The following is a 13,825-nucleotide window of genomic DNA, read 5'->3' on the forward strand; positions in this document are numbered from 1 at the left end:
CCAGGGCACAAAGTAAAGTCATACCGACAGAGCTCGAACTGTCCACAATCTTCCAACATCTGAATCCACTGTTCCAGGAGACACACCAATCCAAGGAACCTATCAAATCGAGCACTCAAGTACACCAGGTGTTGAGATGGTTGCAGATTGCTCTTGGCCAGGTTGACAACCCAACTTAGCTCCTGCAATAAATGTATCGCCCTCCAGGAAGCCACCTGGCTCTCTTCACAGGACTTTGAGCAAATCAACAATTCAACCAGGTATGGGTGGGGCCATGATTCCTGTCTTATGAAAGCTGGGATCTTTCAAGTCCCCTTATACCTTTGCCATCTTCACCTACTGATCCCCAAACAGTAACTGTCCTCTAACCGGCAGCTTAAGTTGGAGAAGATATCCAAGAACAACCAAAGAAGCCTAAAGAAAACCAGCCATCCATCATGTAAACTAGCTTCTGTCTCTGTTTCTCAGGAAGAGTTGAAATACTAGATAGAACAGGTCTGTCGGCAGTATACCATGGAAAACATACTCTTCCAGAGGACGTGCAGCCAGCATCACACCTCTCTGGAGCAGCTCTCATATCAGCACTACAGTTGAGGAGGAAACTTCCTGAAAGAGGGTAACACCCACTAGAGCTCTCTGTTCATATCTCCGGACCAAACCTAAACAATGGAGGGGTTTTCAGGACCAGCAACAGATCCAACAGCTGTGCCCCAAGATGCATAATCAATGCCAATGCCATTCTAATAATGGGAAATGAGACTGATCCATTGGAACGGCAGATACCACACATGCTGAACCGCATCAGCAGGCCAGAGGCCTCTCTCACTCCCGCACTCTAACATGGCTGCCATTCCCACCCATTCAAACCACCAGCAGGAAGCATGTGGCCGACCCCATCTTGGAGCACTATCTCCAGGTGAAACATGCTGCCTGGTCCATTTCATTCGAATGGGGATAGAAGAATAAAACAGGAGACCTTCTTTCAGGTTAAAAAAAAATGTTGGCATCTGTAGTGGGAAGATAGAGAGGGGTGGCTACTTCACTGAACAAAGGGCAGATATGATGAGCGAAATGAGAGAGACATGTAAATATCTCAGAGGTTTTCATGCACAGGAGGTGAGCCTCTTTCATTGGAAAGGAGGCCCTAGAACAAGGGGTCATGGGGTGAGGCTGAAAGGGGGTAGACTCAAGAGTAATCTTAAGAAGTATTTCTTTCCTCTGCATTCAGGCAGGCCAGTCCACACAAGTGGGTTGTGCACACCCAACCAGTAGATGGAAGACTGAGATCAACAGACTCGCTGATGTCACACTATGTAGCATTGCACTAACATCATCCTGCCGGTATTCTCTGTTTCCAGCAGACGGTGGATGTGCTACCCATGTAGGAAGCTAGGGCCTGGCTATACCAGATAAACAGCTCCTAAAGTCACAGAAGGATTCTCCTTCAGTCAAGGGCTACACTCAACGGGGCGGATTTTCAGAGCCCTGCTCGCCTAAATCCGCCCAAAACCGGGCGGATTTAGGCGAGCAGGGCCCCTGCGCGCCGGTGAGCCTATTTTACATAGGCCTACCGGCGCGCGCAGAGCCCGGGACTCGCGTAAGTCCCGGGGTTCTCCGAGGGGGGGCGTGCCCGGTCATCGCGGCGTTTAGGGGGAGTGTCGGCAGCGTTTTGGGGCGGGTACGGGGGCGTGGCTATGGCCCGTGGCCACGCCCTCCGTACCCGCCCCAGGTCGCGTTTCCGGCGCGCAACAGGCCCGCTGGCGCGCGGGGATTTACTTCTCCCTCCGGGAGGCGTAAATCCCCGGAGAAAGGTAAGGGGGGGGGGGGGGTGTAGACAGGCCGGGCGGGTGGGTTAGGTAGAGGAAGGGAGGGGAAGGTGAGGGGAGGGAGTAGAGGATTCCCTCCAAGCCGCTCCGATTTCGGAGCGGCCTTGGATGGGAACGGGGGTAGGCTGCGCGGCTCGGCGCGCGCCGGCTATACAAATCAATAGCCTTGCGCGCGCCGATCCAGGTTTTTAGCAGATACGCGCGGCTCCGCGCGTATCTACTAAAATCCCGCGTACTTTTGTTTGCGCCTGGAGCGCCACCAAAAGTACGCCAACGCGCCTTGTTTGAAAATCTACCCCAACTGTTTTTAGCCTGCAAGGATGAAAATTTTATGGAAAGAAGAGCTGGCTCCTGAGGTGAGAAACCTGTGTTCCCTTCCTCAGTGGAGCAGGTAGGAACAAGGGGCTTCTGACTCTTTTGGATCATTTGTTTTCCCCTTCTTCCCCCCCCCCCCCACTATTTATTGCTCCTGCTCTTTGGTTTTGTGTTGCCTTTTTGTGATAAAGCTTTAAAAAAAACCCAAAACACGCCATTGCTTGTTCAGTTGTTTCTGCTCAGCAGCTGAGAACCATGGCAAGCTGAAGGCTGGATTTCAGTGGGTGAGGGATGTTAAACAAGAACCATGCCTGAGAGTCTGAACGAGTATGGGAACGTGCATGTCAGCAGCGGGGGAGTGCCTGGGATAGGCTTGGGTAAGAGGTTTTTTAGACAGTGCTGGATGAAGCATTCAGGGAGCAGCTCCTGGTGGGGGGACTTTCTTGCTGGTGCCCAGCGATATTCAGTGGAATGAGGCTCCCTGGGATCTTCTGGAGTGCGTGCGACAGTGGGGTCAGTCTCACCACTGTTTTCCCACTGTGGGGACAAAAGCCGACAAGAACAGCAGCCATCTTAGTTGCTAGATTCTAATGTACCGCGGAATCATGCTGGCAGACAGGCAGGGAATCTGCTTGGTCAGGCAGATCTACATACGCTGCATGATAGAGATTTTTTTTTTTTTTTTTAAATATGCGTATGTATATCATATGTGCAAGTTATAAAATACTAGCATATATTTCATGGTCATATATACATATATATGCAGCCACGCACATTTGTTTGACAATATCTTCCCTGAGAGCCATGTTTTTATTTGTGAGTAACTGTTTGCAGTCCATTGAGCGTGAATCTATTTTATGCATCTTTTTATTTTTCTATTTGTGGTGCTTTGAGGGAAGAAAATATCACAGCATGTCAGCCAGTTAGCAACCTGGAAATAAAAGGATCCTTGCTTACAGTAAATGCAGCAAGTCATTATATCAACAGCTCTTCACAAATCTCATAAAGTTAAGATTATCAGCATTAATAATCACCCCTATATTTGTTTAAAGAGATGACGGCAGCAATCTGAGCCACAAACCTGCTATGCAATCAAGAAGTGAAGGCCTTTGTATCAAAACATTGTGTAACACTGTTGGGCAATAACCATTCATGTGATAACAGATACAGCTGTATACTTGCTATATCTCTAGCTAGACTAAGATATCAAAACTATATTTTTAGGTACACTTTGTACACAACAGGGTTTCAAAGGAAAAAAATGTGTTTTTCAGGGCCCCAAAATAAGTTTTGGATAAGAGAAATTCCTATTTAGAGTTAAACAGGACTGTTTCTGCGAAACACAGACAGTATTTTCTGACTGACATCAAGTTCGATATAATTTTGTATTTTTTACTCATGTAATTGTGTTGTAATTTGGTATATTATAAACTGCCCGAGTCTCTGGAGGAGAACAGTATTATAAATCTATGAAATTAACAGCACACCCCTTGTCCATGCAGTAACAGACATCTGCAACCAAACTTTCAAAATATTACCTCAATGAAGAAGTAGCAGATGCCCCTAAGGCCATATGTAATGCAGGGTTTGTTTTTGCCCAGCCAGTAGTTGTCAGATATACAAATATAATCCACATTCTTGAAGAAGGTGTCTTTCTTAGCAAAGATCAAGTCATCCAGGCCAGCTGAGCCAGACTCTTCCATACCTTCTAGGCAGAACTTGAGGTTAACAGGCAGTTCCTTAAACATAAGCAGTGAGATATTATTCATGATTGATTTAACCTGTACAGATGTGTAAGAACCACCACTATTTTAGAGAGACATACTCAGCAATTCGCCCCATCTACGGTATGTCATTTACTCAGCATCTCCATTCATGTCCAGCTCAACACTATAACATTTTAAAAAGTAATATGAAAGTGTGGAAGTGAACAATTAAGACTTAGGATGCTATTCTGTAGCCAGATGTCAAATTTGACACGTTACAGGCTAAACAAAACTGACACAAATGCAGCTAATAAAACTAAATTTAAATAGAAGGACAAATGCTGGCAAAAACACTTCAAATCTGAGAAGGCTCTATTAAACTTTTTTTTTTTTTTTATAATATTACATCACCTCTATTATTAACTGTTAAAACTAAGTTCTGCCACAATGGCTTTTTCCCCCCTCACTTTACACATTCTATCTGCTACCAGCAGTGGGTAAAGAGGAGGATTTTCTTACCAGTCCAGAACAATTGGTTTGTCCTCTCTTCCAGCAGATGGAGGCAGAGTATTTTTTTTTTATATTACATCACCTCTACTATTTATTTTATGAGCCAGACCTGAAAAGCTAATGTTTTGTGCAATCTATTTATAAACCAATAAATGTGATCATTTTAATTAAGAAGAATCCTTCTCTTGATCTCGTTTTATTTTGTATTCAGGGGATGTCTGGACAGGTGTAGCAAAATAAAGGAAAGAAAATAATCAGGAAAGTTTCATTTTTTCTTGTCTTTCTGCTACACCAGTTCAGAAAGAATGGGATGTACCTAAAACCCAAACTATCCAGGGTGGGAGGTTTGAAAGACCCGCCGTTTTAAAGGTGTTTGCTCCATAATCCATGTGTTTCTTTGGAGGATTATTAAACACTACAAAGTTGAATGTAACATGTGCGATAACATTCAAGACACTGCCATTTAATTTTCTCCAGGATTTATAGCGTTATAAGTTCTGCCCAGGCAGTCAGTTGTGCTCTTATGGAGTGTGACTGAATCTACTTTCTTTTCAACAAGATTATGGCTGAAGTAGACCCTTTAAAGCATCTTACAATTGCTCCTTAGATTTTGCTTCTGCTTTGAGTTCGAGCCACAAATATTAGTTTGTCTGCACTGGGGGTTGCATAACCTTTCCCTCGCCCTCTAGCACCCCACTGGATTATCCTGCTAATATAGTTTTATACAACTTTGTAGGCCATTCAATTTACATTTAATCATACCTTACACATTTAAATTTATGATTTATGGCCGGAACATACGATAGCCAAAAAAAAACAAAAAAAAACAGCGTCAGATTGACCATATTAAGTGTATCACATTTTGTGAGGTGTGGGATGTTGGAGCAACCTTTATTATAAAGAAACAGATTGCAAATGTAATTCAAAGCAAAAGCTGGGTTCAGAGGACATAGGGCAAGACTGTGGACGAGTATTTTACGGAATTTTGGTGAAAGTCAAGAAAGCCAAAAAATAATTGAAAATTCCAGCAATGAATTGGTTATGAATTTGGGATGAAGAGGATTTCTTTCATTTAGCACCTTTTGATTCATTTTTCATTTGGTCTATTTTGAAAACGAAATTTTCAAAATGATCTAGTTTGTTTTTGGTCAAAAAGTGTGTTTGGTCAAAAACTTTGAATGAAATTAGTGACCAGGATAATCATCAAATTGTCAGAAATCCTGCTTGCATTGGTCTTTTTGTCATGTTCATACTGAAGAAAATGTAGGCAATCAAATAACGTGAGGAATCTTTGGATGGCACCTATTTTTGGAGTATGATTTTAGCTGAAAATGTTATCCCATTTTTGAGTGATCTGGAAAACTTTTAGGTAGGAGGCAAAGCTACTTTTGTTCGATAAGATCCCATGCAAAAAAAAAAAAAAAAAGAGCCAATGCCATACAACAGCTGCTTAAAGAAAATGGCATTGATTTTGGGGGGTAACTATGTTTGGCCAGGGAACTACCCAGATTTTGAATGCTGCTGAAATATAGGTGCCCTTATTAAGGATAAGGTGGGGCATTTAATATTGAAGGAAAGTGGTGAGGGATGTTATACACTGAAACATTTACGTTGAAATTTGGAATTGGTCTTATTTCAATTTGGAAAATGATACAGATTTCTAGTTTGTTGTGTTCATACTCTACTCGTTTTTAAAGCCATTTTGCAAGCTAGCAGTAAGCATACTAACTACTAATTATAGGTTGTTTAATTCCATTTTGAATGCTGATTAAAATGGTATATTGCATGGTTCTATTAGATTTCTGGTTGTTGCTGCAATGGGGGAGCAAAAGTTAAGCAACACCTGGTACTTTGAAAAGGATGCAAAACTCTAACCTTTTGAGTTTAAAAGCAGGTCTGTTTTTTCCAGACATGCCACAAGTTAGGGTCTTCTAACAACAGGTCACTATGCATCGTTTGGGTGCCCTGAAAAACTAGGCCCTCGAGACACTTCTGGTCTAAATTATTGCCCTGCCTGCATTGCTTTCAATTTGTCATTAAAGACCATCTATCTGGCCCTAGTTTCTTTGTGCTGCTCATTACAGCTAGATGCAAATGGAACACAAGTTTCCACGCAATGCAGCTATTACATTACTAATTAAAAAGAAAAAAAAAACTTTACACTTTAATAAACATACTGCTAACAGTGGGTAGGATGAGTCCTCTGAGATATATGTAGATAATCTTTGGCAACAATTCAAATGAAAACCCTTTGAACTGCTTTAGTACTTACACAGCAGAAAAACCTAGATCAGGCTAGTTGTACTTTACCTGTTTGGTCTCCTGATAAGCTTCAATAGTGTTCAGCCATGCCAGCACTGGACCTTTGTCATCAGTAGAACCTCGCCCATACAACTTTTCCTGCAATATAAAAAAAACTAAAAATAAAGTAAGAGTAGCAAACTACAGAAAGCGGCAGATTGCAGGTGTGGTGTGACAAGATGCTGCACTACTGGTAAACACAAAATAAATGCAGGAGTAAAAGCAAGAAAAAAAATCCCACCACTTGGGTCAAATTTATTACGTCCTATAAGGAAACAGTCAGCAAAATAGGAAAATGTCCTTCTTACAGGACTCCGGAGCTGTGAATAGGACTTCCTGCTTGTACTCCTGCTGAATTGCTGCTGTCCTTACTGGGGAGTCTGGATGTTCAAATAGAGAGGCAAAATGGTGTTTCTATTCAGTTTTTTAAATTGCTTAGGAACACCAGTGCTTCACTTCCCCTGTTATTACTTCTACAGTGCAATAAAGTGTAACGTAATGCCAGTTTTTAAAAAGGGTTCTGGAGTGATCCAAGAAACTACAGACAGATGAGCCTGACATCAATTTTGAGAAAAAATGGTTTGAAAATACTAAAGAACAAAAATTACTGAACATAGACATATCGTTTAATGGGACAAAGCCAACAAGGATTTAGCCAAGGGAAGTCTTGCCTCAACAATTTGCTACTTTCTTTTTTGAAAGTGTGAATAAACATGTGGGTAAAGTGAGCCAGTTGATACAGTATATCTGGATTTTCAGAAAGCATTTGATAAAGTACCTCATGAGAGACTAAGGAAATTAAAAAGTCATGGATAGGAGGCAATGCTTTATTGTGGATTGAGAACTGGTTTAATATAGAAAACAGAGAATAGGAATAAAATAGTCAACTTTCTCAATGAAGAAAGGTGAATAGTAGGATCTGTACTGGGACCACTGTTTTTTTTTTTTTAATATGTTTATAAATGACCTAGAGATGGGATGATCAAATTTGCTGATAATAATCAAAATTATTCAAAGTTGCTAAATAACAAGAGGATTGTGAGATACTGCAGGAGGACCTTGTGAGGACTGGGAAAGCAATAGACGATGACATTTAATGTGGACAAGTGCAAAGGAAGGCATTAGAGAAGAGCAAAGGAAAATTGGTTCTTGCAGTACCACGGATCAGTCCAGGCTGCTGGGTTATGCCTCCCTTCCAGCAGATGGAGTCAGAGAAAAAAAAGCTGAAAGGCACCCCCTGATAACACAGAGTGCCACCTGCGATTCTTCAGTATAATCAATATCAAAGCAGAATGAAGACAATTTAACAGCCAGTGACTAGACCAAAAGAACTTATATAAACAACAACCCCTGAAACTACATATGTGCAAGGAGCAGACATTCTTCCTTCATTTGTTTTGTTTTTTTTAAACTCTTCCTAGACTTGAAATTCACTGTGCAGAAAGAAATAAAGAAATCAAGCGGACGTACCAGAACCCAATTCCCCTGGGCGGGGCTCTGGACTGATCCGTGGTACTACAGGAACGAAAATTAGCAGATAAGAACCAAATTTTCCTTTCCCTGTACGTACCCGGATTAGTCCAGACTGCTGGGATGTACCCAACCTACCTTAACTGGGGTGGGACCTGGAAAGTCTCACTCGAAGCACTCCACTACCAAAACAATCGACATCTGAAGCTCGGACGTCCAAGCGGTAATGCCTAGCAAAATTGTGTAAAGATTTCTTGGCAAATCTCCTGCGGCGAAACACATGGCTCTCTGCCCAAGATGCTGCTTGAGATCTGATCGAAGGAGCTTTAAAGACCATCCGGCACTTGCCGCCCATGACATATGTAAGCCGAAGCTATAGTTTCTTTTAACCATCGGGAAATAGTAGTCTTGGATGCTTTATGTCTGAATCTTAGGACCGCTCCATAAGAAGAAAAGATGGTCTGATAATCAAAAAGCATTAGTTACTTTCAAGTATCGAAGTACCCGGCGGACATCCAATTTTCTCAAATCATGAGCCTGAGGAGAATTCAGATCCAGATCCGAAAAAGCTGGTAACTCGACTGACTGATTCATGTGAAAGGCAGATATCACTTTCGGCAGAAAAGAAGGCACCGTCCTCAGTGAAACCCCAGAGTCTGAGATTCGCAAGAACGGCTCCCTGCAGGACAACACTTGAATATCAGATATCCGTCTGGCTGAACAGATAGCCACGAGAAACACCGCTTTGAGCATTAAATCTTTCAACTTAGTCCGTTTGAGAGGCTCAAAAGGAAGATTGCACAGCGCCCGGAGAACCAGATTCAAACTCCACGAAGGGCATACTGGACATACCGGTGGGTGTAAATGCTTGGCCCCTTTCAGAAAGCACACCAAATCAGGATGTCCTGCAAGGGATGTACCATCAACTTTACCTCGTAAACAGCCCAATGCCGCTACTTGAACCCTAAGCGAACTATATGCGATCCTTTCTTTAAGCCTTCCTGTAAGAACACGAGAATGTGCACAATAGGGGCTTTATGCGGGGAAACCTTCAGCCCACTGCACCAGGAATCGAAAACCTTCCAGACCCTAACGTAGGTAAGCAAAGTGGAGGTCTTGCGAGCGCGTAGAAGGGTGGAAATAACCGCAACCGGATAGCCTTTCTTCCTCAACTGCCTCCTCTCATAAGCCAAGCCGCTAGACAAAAGCGATCCGCTTGATCGAAAAATACTGGACCCTGCCAAAGAAGATTCGGAAGGTGACAGACACAATGGTCCGACTACTGCCATGTTGATCAGGTCCGCGAACCACGGCCTCCGGGGCTACGAGGATCACCAACCCCTGGTGAGACTATTTGTCTCAAGACTTTGCCCACCAAATGGCCAAAGAGGAAACACAGAAGCACATCACGGGGCCACGGAAGAACCAGGACATCTACTCCTTCCTCCCCGTGTTCCCTTCTGCGACTGAAGCAGCGAGCCGCCTTCACGTTTAGCTGAGTTGCCATCAAGTCCAGATGGGGCACTCCCCACCGACGAGTTAAGAAACACATCACTTCCTCGGACAGTTCCCACTCTCCGAGGTCTAGCCGCTGATGACTGAAAAAAATCTGCCTGGATGTTCTCCACTCCGGCTATGTGAGATGCCACCAATCGTACGAGATTGCATTCCGCTCAGACCATCATCCTGTCTGCTTCTGCGGCCACCTTTTGTTCCCCCATGACGATTGATGTAAGCTACAGTCGTGGCATGTTGGAGAGAACCATTACCGACTGATGGCGGATGAGGGGAAGGAAGCTGCACAGTGCTAGATGAACTGCCATAGTCTCCAAACGGTTTATGGACCACTTGGACTCCTGAGATGTCCACTGACCTTGTGCCGATCGCGACTGACAAACTGCACCCCCAACCCGGAGAGACTGGCATCCGTTGTCACAATCATCCACTGGGGATTCTCCAGGTCCATCCCCTGCTGTAGGTGCTTAAGAACCAACCACCATCTGAGACTGGTCCTGGCTGGGTCCATGAGAGGTAAGGGTAAGTGGAACTCTTTGGACTTGGAATCCCAGCGGGAAAGCAACGCCCTCTGCAAAGGTTTCATATGAGCAAAAGCCCAGGGAACCAACTCCAGAGTAGATGCCATAGAGCCAAGAACTTGCAAATAGTCCAAGACCTTGGGTAAAGGGAGGGCCAACAGGCGGCAAATCTGAGCCATCAGCTGTCCATCTTCTCCCATGGAAGGAAGACTTTGCCCACCACCATGCTGAAATGGGCTCCCAGGAATTCCAACACCTGGGACAGGACCAGCTGACTCTTGGAGAAATTGACAACCCATCCGAGTGACTGAAGACTATGCAAAACAGACTGAAGTGCCGCCTTGCAAAGGTCTGCCGACTTTGCCCAGATGAGCCAGTCATCCAAATAGGGATGAACTAAGATCCCCTCCCACCTGAGAGCCGCTGCCATCACCACCATGACCTTGGTGAACATGTGGGGGAACTGTTGTCAAACCAAACGGGAGTGCTTGAAACTGGTAATGGTCGCCCAAGACCATGAACCTTAGAAACCTTCGATGATGCTCTTGTATGCCTATGTGAAGGTAAGCCACCGTCAGATCCAAAGAGGCCAAAATTTGCCTTTATGGACGGCTGCAATGACGGATCTCAAAGTCTCCATGTGAAAGCGAAGTACCCGAAGTGCCCTGTTGACCTTCTTCAAATCTGAGAAGCGGATGGAAGGAGCCCTCCTTTTTGGGAACCACGAAGTAAATGAAGTATTTGCCAGTCCGGCGTTCTCCTGGTGGAACTGGTACTATCACTCCCAGAGCCTTCAAACGACACAGGGTCTGGAGCACCACCTGCTGTTTTGTCCGAGACCTGCAAGGAGACACCAAGAAAAGATCCCGTAGCGAGTGAGCAAAATCTAAAGCATAACCATGTTCTATAATGTTTAAAACCCACTGATCTGACGTGATCTTGACCCATTCCTTGTGAAACAGAGAGAGGCAACCTCCAATCTCTGGAATGGAGGAATGGGCCGGTGCACCTTTATTGGGTAGACTTGTTGGCGGAGAATCCTTGGGAGGTTTTGTCACGAGGAGTCCCCGTCTGCAGAAAGGAATGTGCCCAAACCTGGGACCTCGATGACAACTGACGAGGAAGAAAAGGATGGGGCTTTACTCAACCGAAGATGACGTTGCCCCCGAAAACAACCCCGAAAAGAACTGAAAGGGTGAGAGGATCTGGGCTCGTTCTGAGGGAGCTTGTAAACCTTATTATCCTCCAAGTCCTTTATGAGGTGTTCCAGATCATCCCCGAAAGCAGCTTTCCTTTAAATGGGAAGGACCCTAGGTGAGACTTGGAAGTGACGTCAGCCGACCAATTGCGGAGCCAAAGAAGCCGCCTCGCTGACACTGGGGAGGACATTGTTCATGAGGAGGTATGTAGGAGATCATACAGGGCATCTGCTGTATAAGCTACTGCCACTTCAAGCTCCTGAGCTATAAGCAACTGCTGTACCCATCTAAGGGTAGCTCTCTGCATGAGACTACTAAAGACGGCCGCCCTAACCTCAAGCGCCAACACCTCAAAGATCTGTTTGAGGGGAACTTCCAACTTTCTATCCTGGAGATCCTTGATCACTGCCGCCCCTGTCACTAGAATAGTTGTGCATTTAGCGATCGCCGAGATGGCCGCATCCACTTTAGGAATCTTAAGGAGATCTGAGGACTTGTCCGGAAGAGGATAAAGTTTTTCCATGGCCCTACTAGCCCGCAGACTGGCTTCACAGTGCGTCCCATTCCTGGGTCATAAGCTGTACTAGCATCAGGAGGAAAGGGAAAGTTCTGGGGGGAGCCCGAAGACCCAACAGAACAGGGTCCCCCGAGGAAGGTTCCATCACTGGCTGCGGAGCTTGAATATCAAGTTCTGCTAGCACATGCGGGATCAAAGGTTCGAGCTCCTCCCTGTGAAATAACCGGAGTACCAGCGGGTCATCCCCCTCAACCGGAGCGAAAGTATCAATGTCATTGCCCATGTCTGCAGAGGGAGGGGTTTGGTGTTGTCCCTGAATCAGGAGCTGGATGGGATAGCTAAGTCCTAGGAGCCTCCTGACTTTCCTCAGATCTGGGTATCTTTGCTGGAGGAGGATCCTGCAAAATCAAGTCAGCCTCTGCCTCCATATAAGCCTTATGCAGCAATAAAACAAATTGTGAAGAAAAGGGGTGCTGCCTCTTTAAGGCCCCCGGGGACAACGTAGGAGGCGGCAGAGAATCATATCCCGAATTGAGAGGCCTTTCAGGGCTCAAATTAGGAGGCGGTGGGAAATCCCCTCCCCCAGAGCCCTGTGCAGCATCGGAGTCTAAGACACTCAAAATGGCCACCGTTCCTGCACTTCTCGGGGCCGGGGACGGCCATTGAGCCTAAGCCAGCTGACTCTTGCCTGCACCTCGCGGCTGTGGGAGAGATAATCTTTTGCCTGCTACAGGCAATTGTGAAGGGCCTTTTCCTCTGGGGATACTGCGTGAACATCAGCTGGGTAAAAAAATTACTCCTTCTGGAGACCCGGGAAAATAAGCAGGCTCACTCTATTTCTTTTTTTTTTTTTAAACAGAGTCTATTAACCAGGGGAATGAAACGCCCCTGGGCTCAAATCACTGAAAAGCAGCTCCCTGCAGAGGAATTAAACGTCTCTGGAGTTATTTAGGGGGGCAAAGACCAGCCCACCGGTAAATCCCCCCTATTCACCGGGCTCTTCCAATATTCTCCAGGTATTGAGGCTGTAGGACCCAAGGTCCAGCCGTGCCTGCTGAAACAGACTGTCCCCCTCTTAGGCAGAATCTGTACTCCTTGTCTTTTTTTTTTTTTTTTATCAAGTTACTAAAAAATTGATCTAGTCAAAGGCACTCCAGGGTGTAAAAACCTCTCAAACTTAAGAATAAAAAAATTTGTAAAGGATCAGGACCGCAGGTTATGCCATCCTTTATCTGCTGGAGACAGAGAAATATTGAAGGATCGCAGGTGGCACTCTGGGTTATCAGGGGGTGCCTTTCAGCTTTTTTTCTCTGACTCCATCTGCTGGAAGGGAGGCATAACCCAGCAGTCTGGACTGATCCAGGTACATACAGGGAACCCAAATTATAGCTACATAAAGCAAAATTCCATTTTGGGAGACACCACCCAGGAAAAGGATCTCGGCATGATCATAGGTAATATAATGAAATCCTCTGCTTAGTGTGTAGCAATGGCCAAGAAAGCAAATAGAATGCTAGGAAATATTAGGAAAGAAATGGAGAACAAAACAGAGAATATCATAATGCCTCTGTGTCACTAAACGGTATGATCAAATCTTGAGCACTGTGTGCAGTTCTGGTCACTACAACTCAAAAAAGATCTAGTACAATTAAAAAAGGTACAGAGAAGAGCAACCAAAATGGGAAAGGAGATGGAACTATTCCTCTATGAGGAAAGGCTAACAAGATTAGGGCTCTTCAGCTTGGAGAAGAAACAGCTGAGGGGAGACATGATAGAGGACTATAAAATAATGAGTGGAGTGGATCAGTTAAATGCAAATCGGTTTACTCTTTCAAAAAGTACAAAGACAAGGGGACATGCAGTGAATTTCAATCAGGAAAGCGATTAACAAATAACTTGATTTGTTTAATAAGTAATACCTTAAGAAAAATATGAGAAAATATTT

The 13,825-nt window shown here is 44.7% G+C and overlaps 1 protein-coding gene across 3 annotated transcripts in view; it reads right to left on the minus strand.

Moving 5' to 3' along the window:
- Positions 1-13,825, minus strand: part of LOC115085173 (cytosolic non-specific dipeptidase-like) — a 139,831-nt gene that overhangs the window by 58,047 nt on the left and 67,959 nt on the right. For all 3 annotated transcript variants that reach the window (XM_029590876.1, XM_029590875.1, XM_029590874.1), the window contains exons 5-6: positions 6,668-6,755; positions 3,680-3,880 (exon numbers count right to left, since the gene is read on the minus strand). In XM_029590876.1, the coding sequence (XP_029446736.1) occupies positions 3,680-3,880; positions 6,668-6,755 (289 nt within the window). The remainder of the gene's footprint in view (positions 1-3,679; positions 3,881-6,667; positions 6,756-13,825) is intronic.

Source organism: Rhinatrema bivittatum, chromosome 2 (assembly GCF_901001135.1).
Source record: "Rhinatrema bivittatum chromosome 2, aRhiBiv1.1, whole genome shotgun sequence".
Lineage (NCBI taxonomy): Eukaryota > Metazoa > Chordata > Amphibia > Gymnophiona > Rhinatrematidae > Rhinatrema > Rhinatrema bivittatum.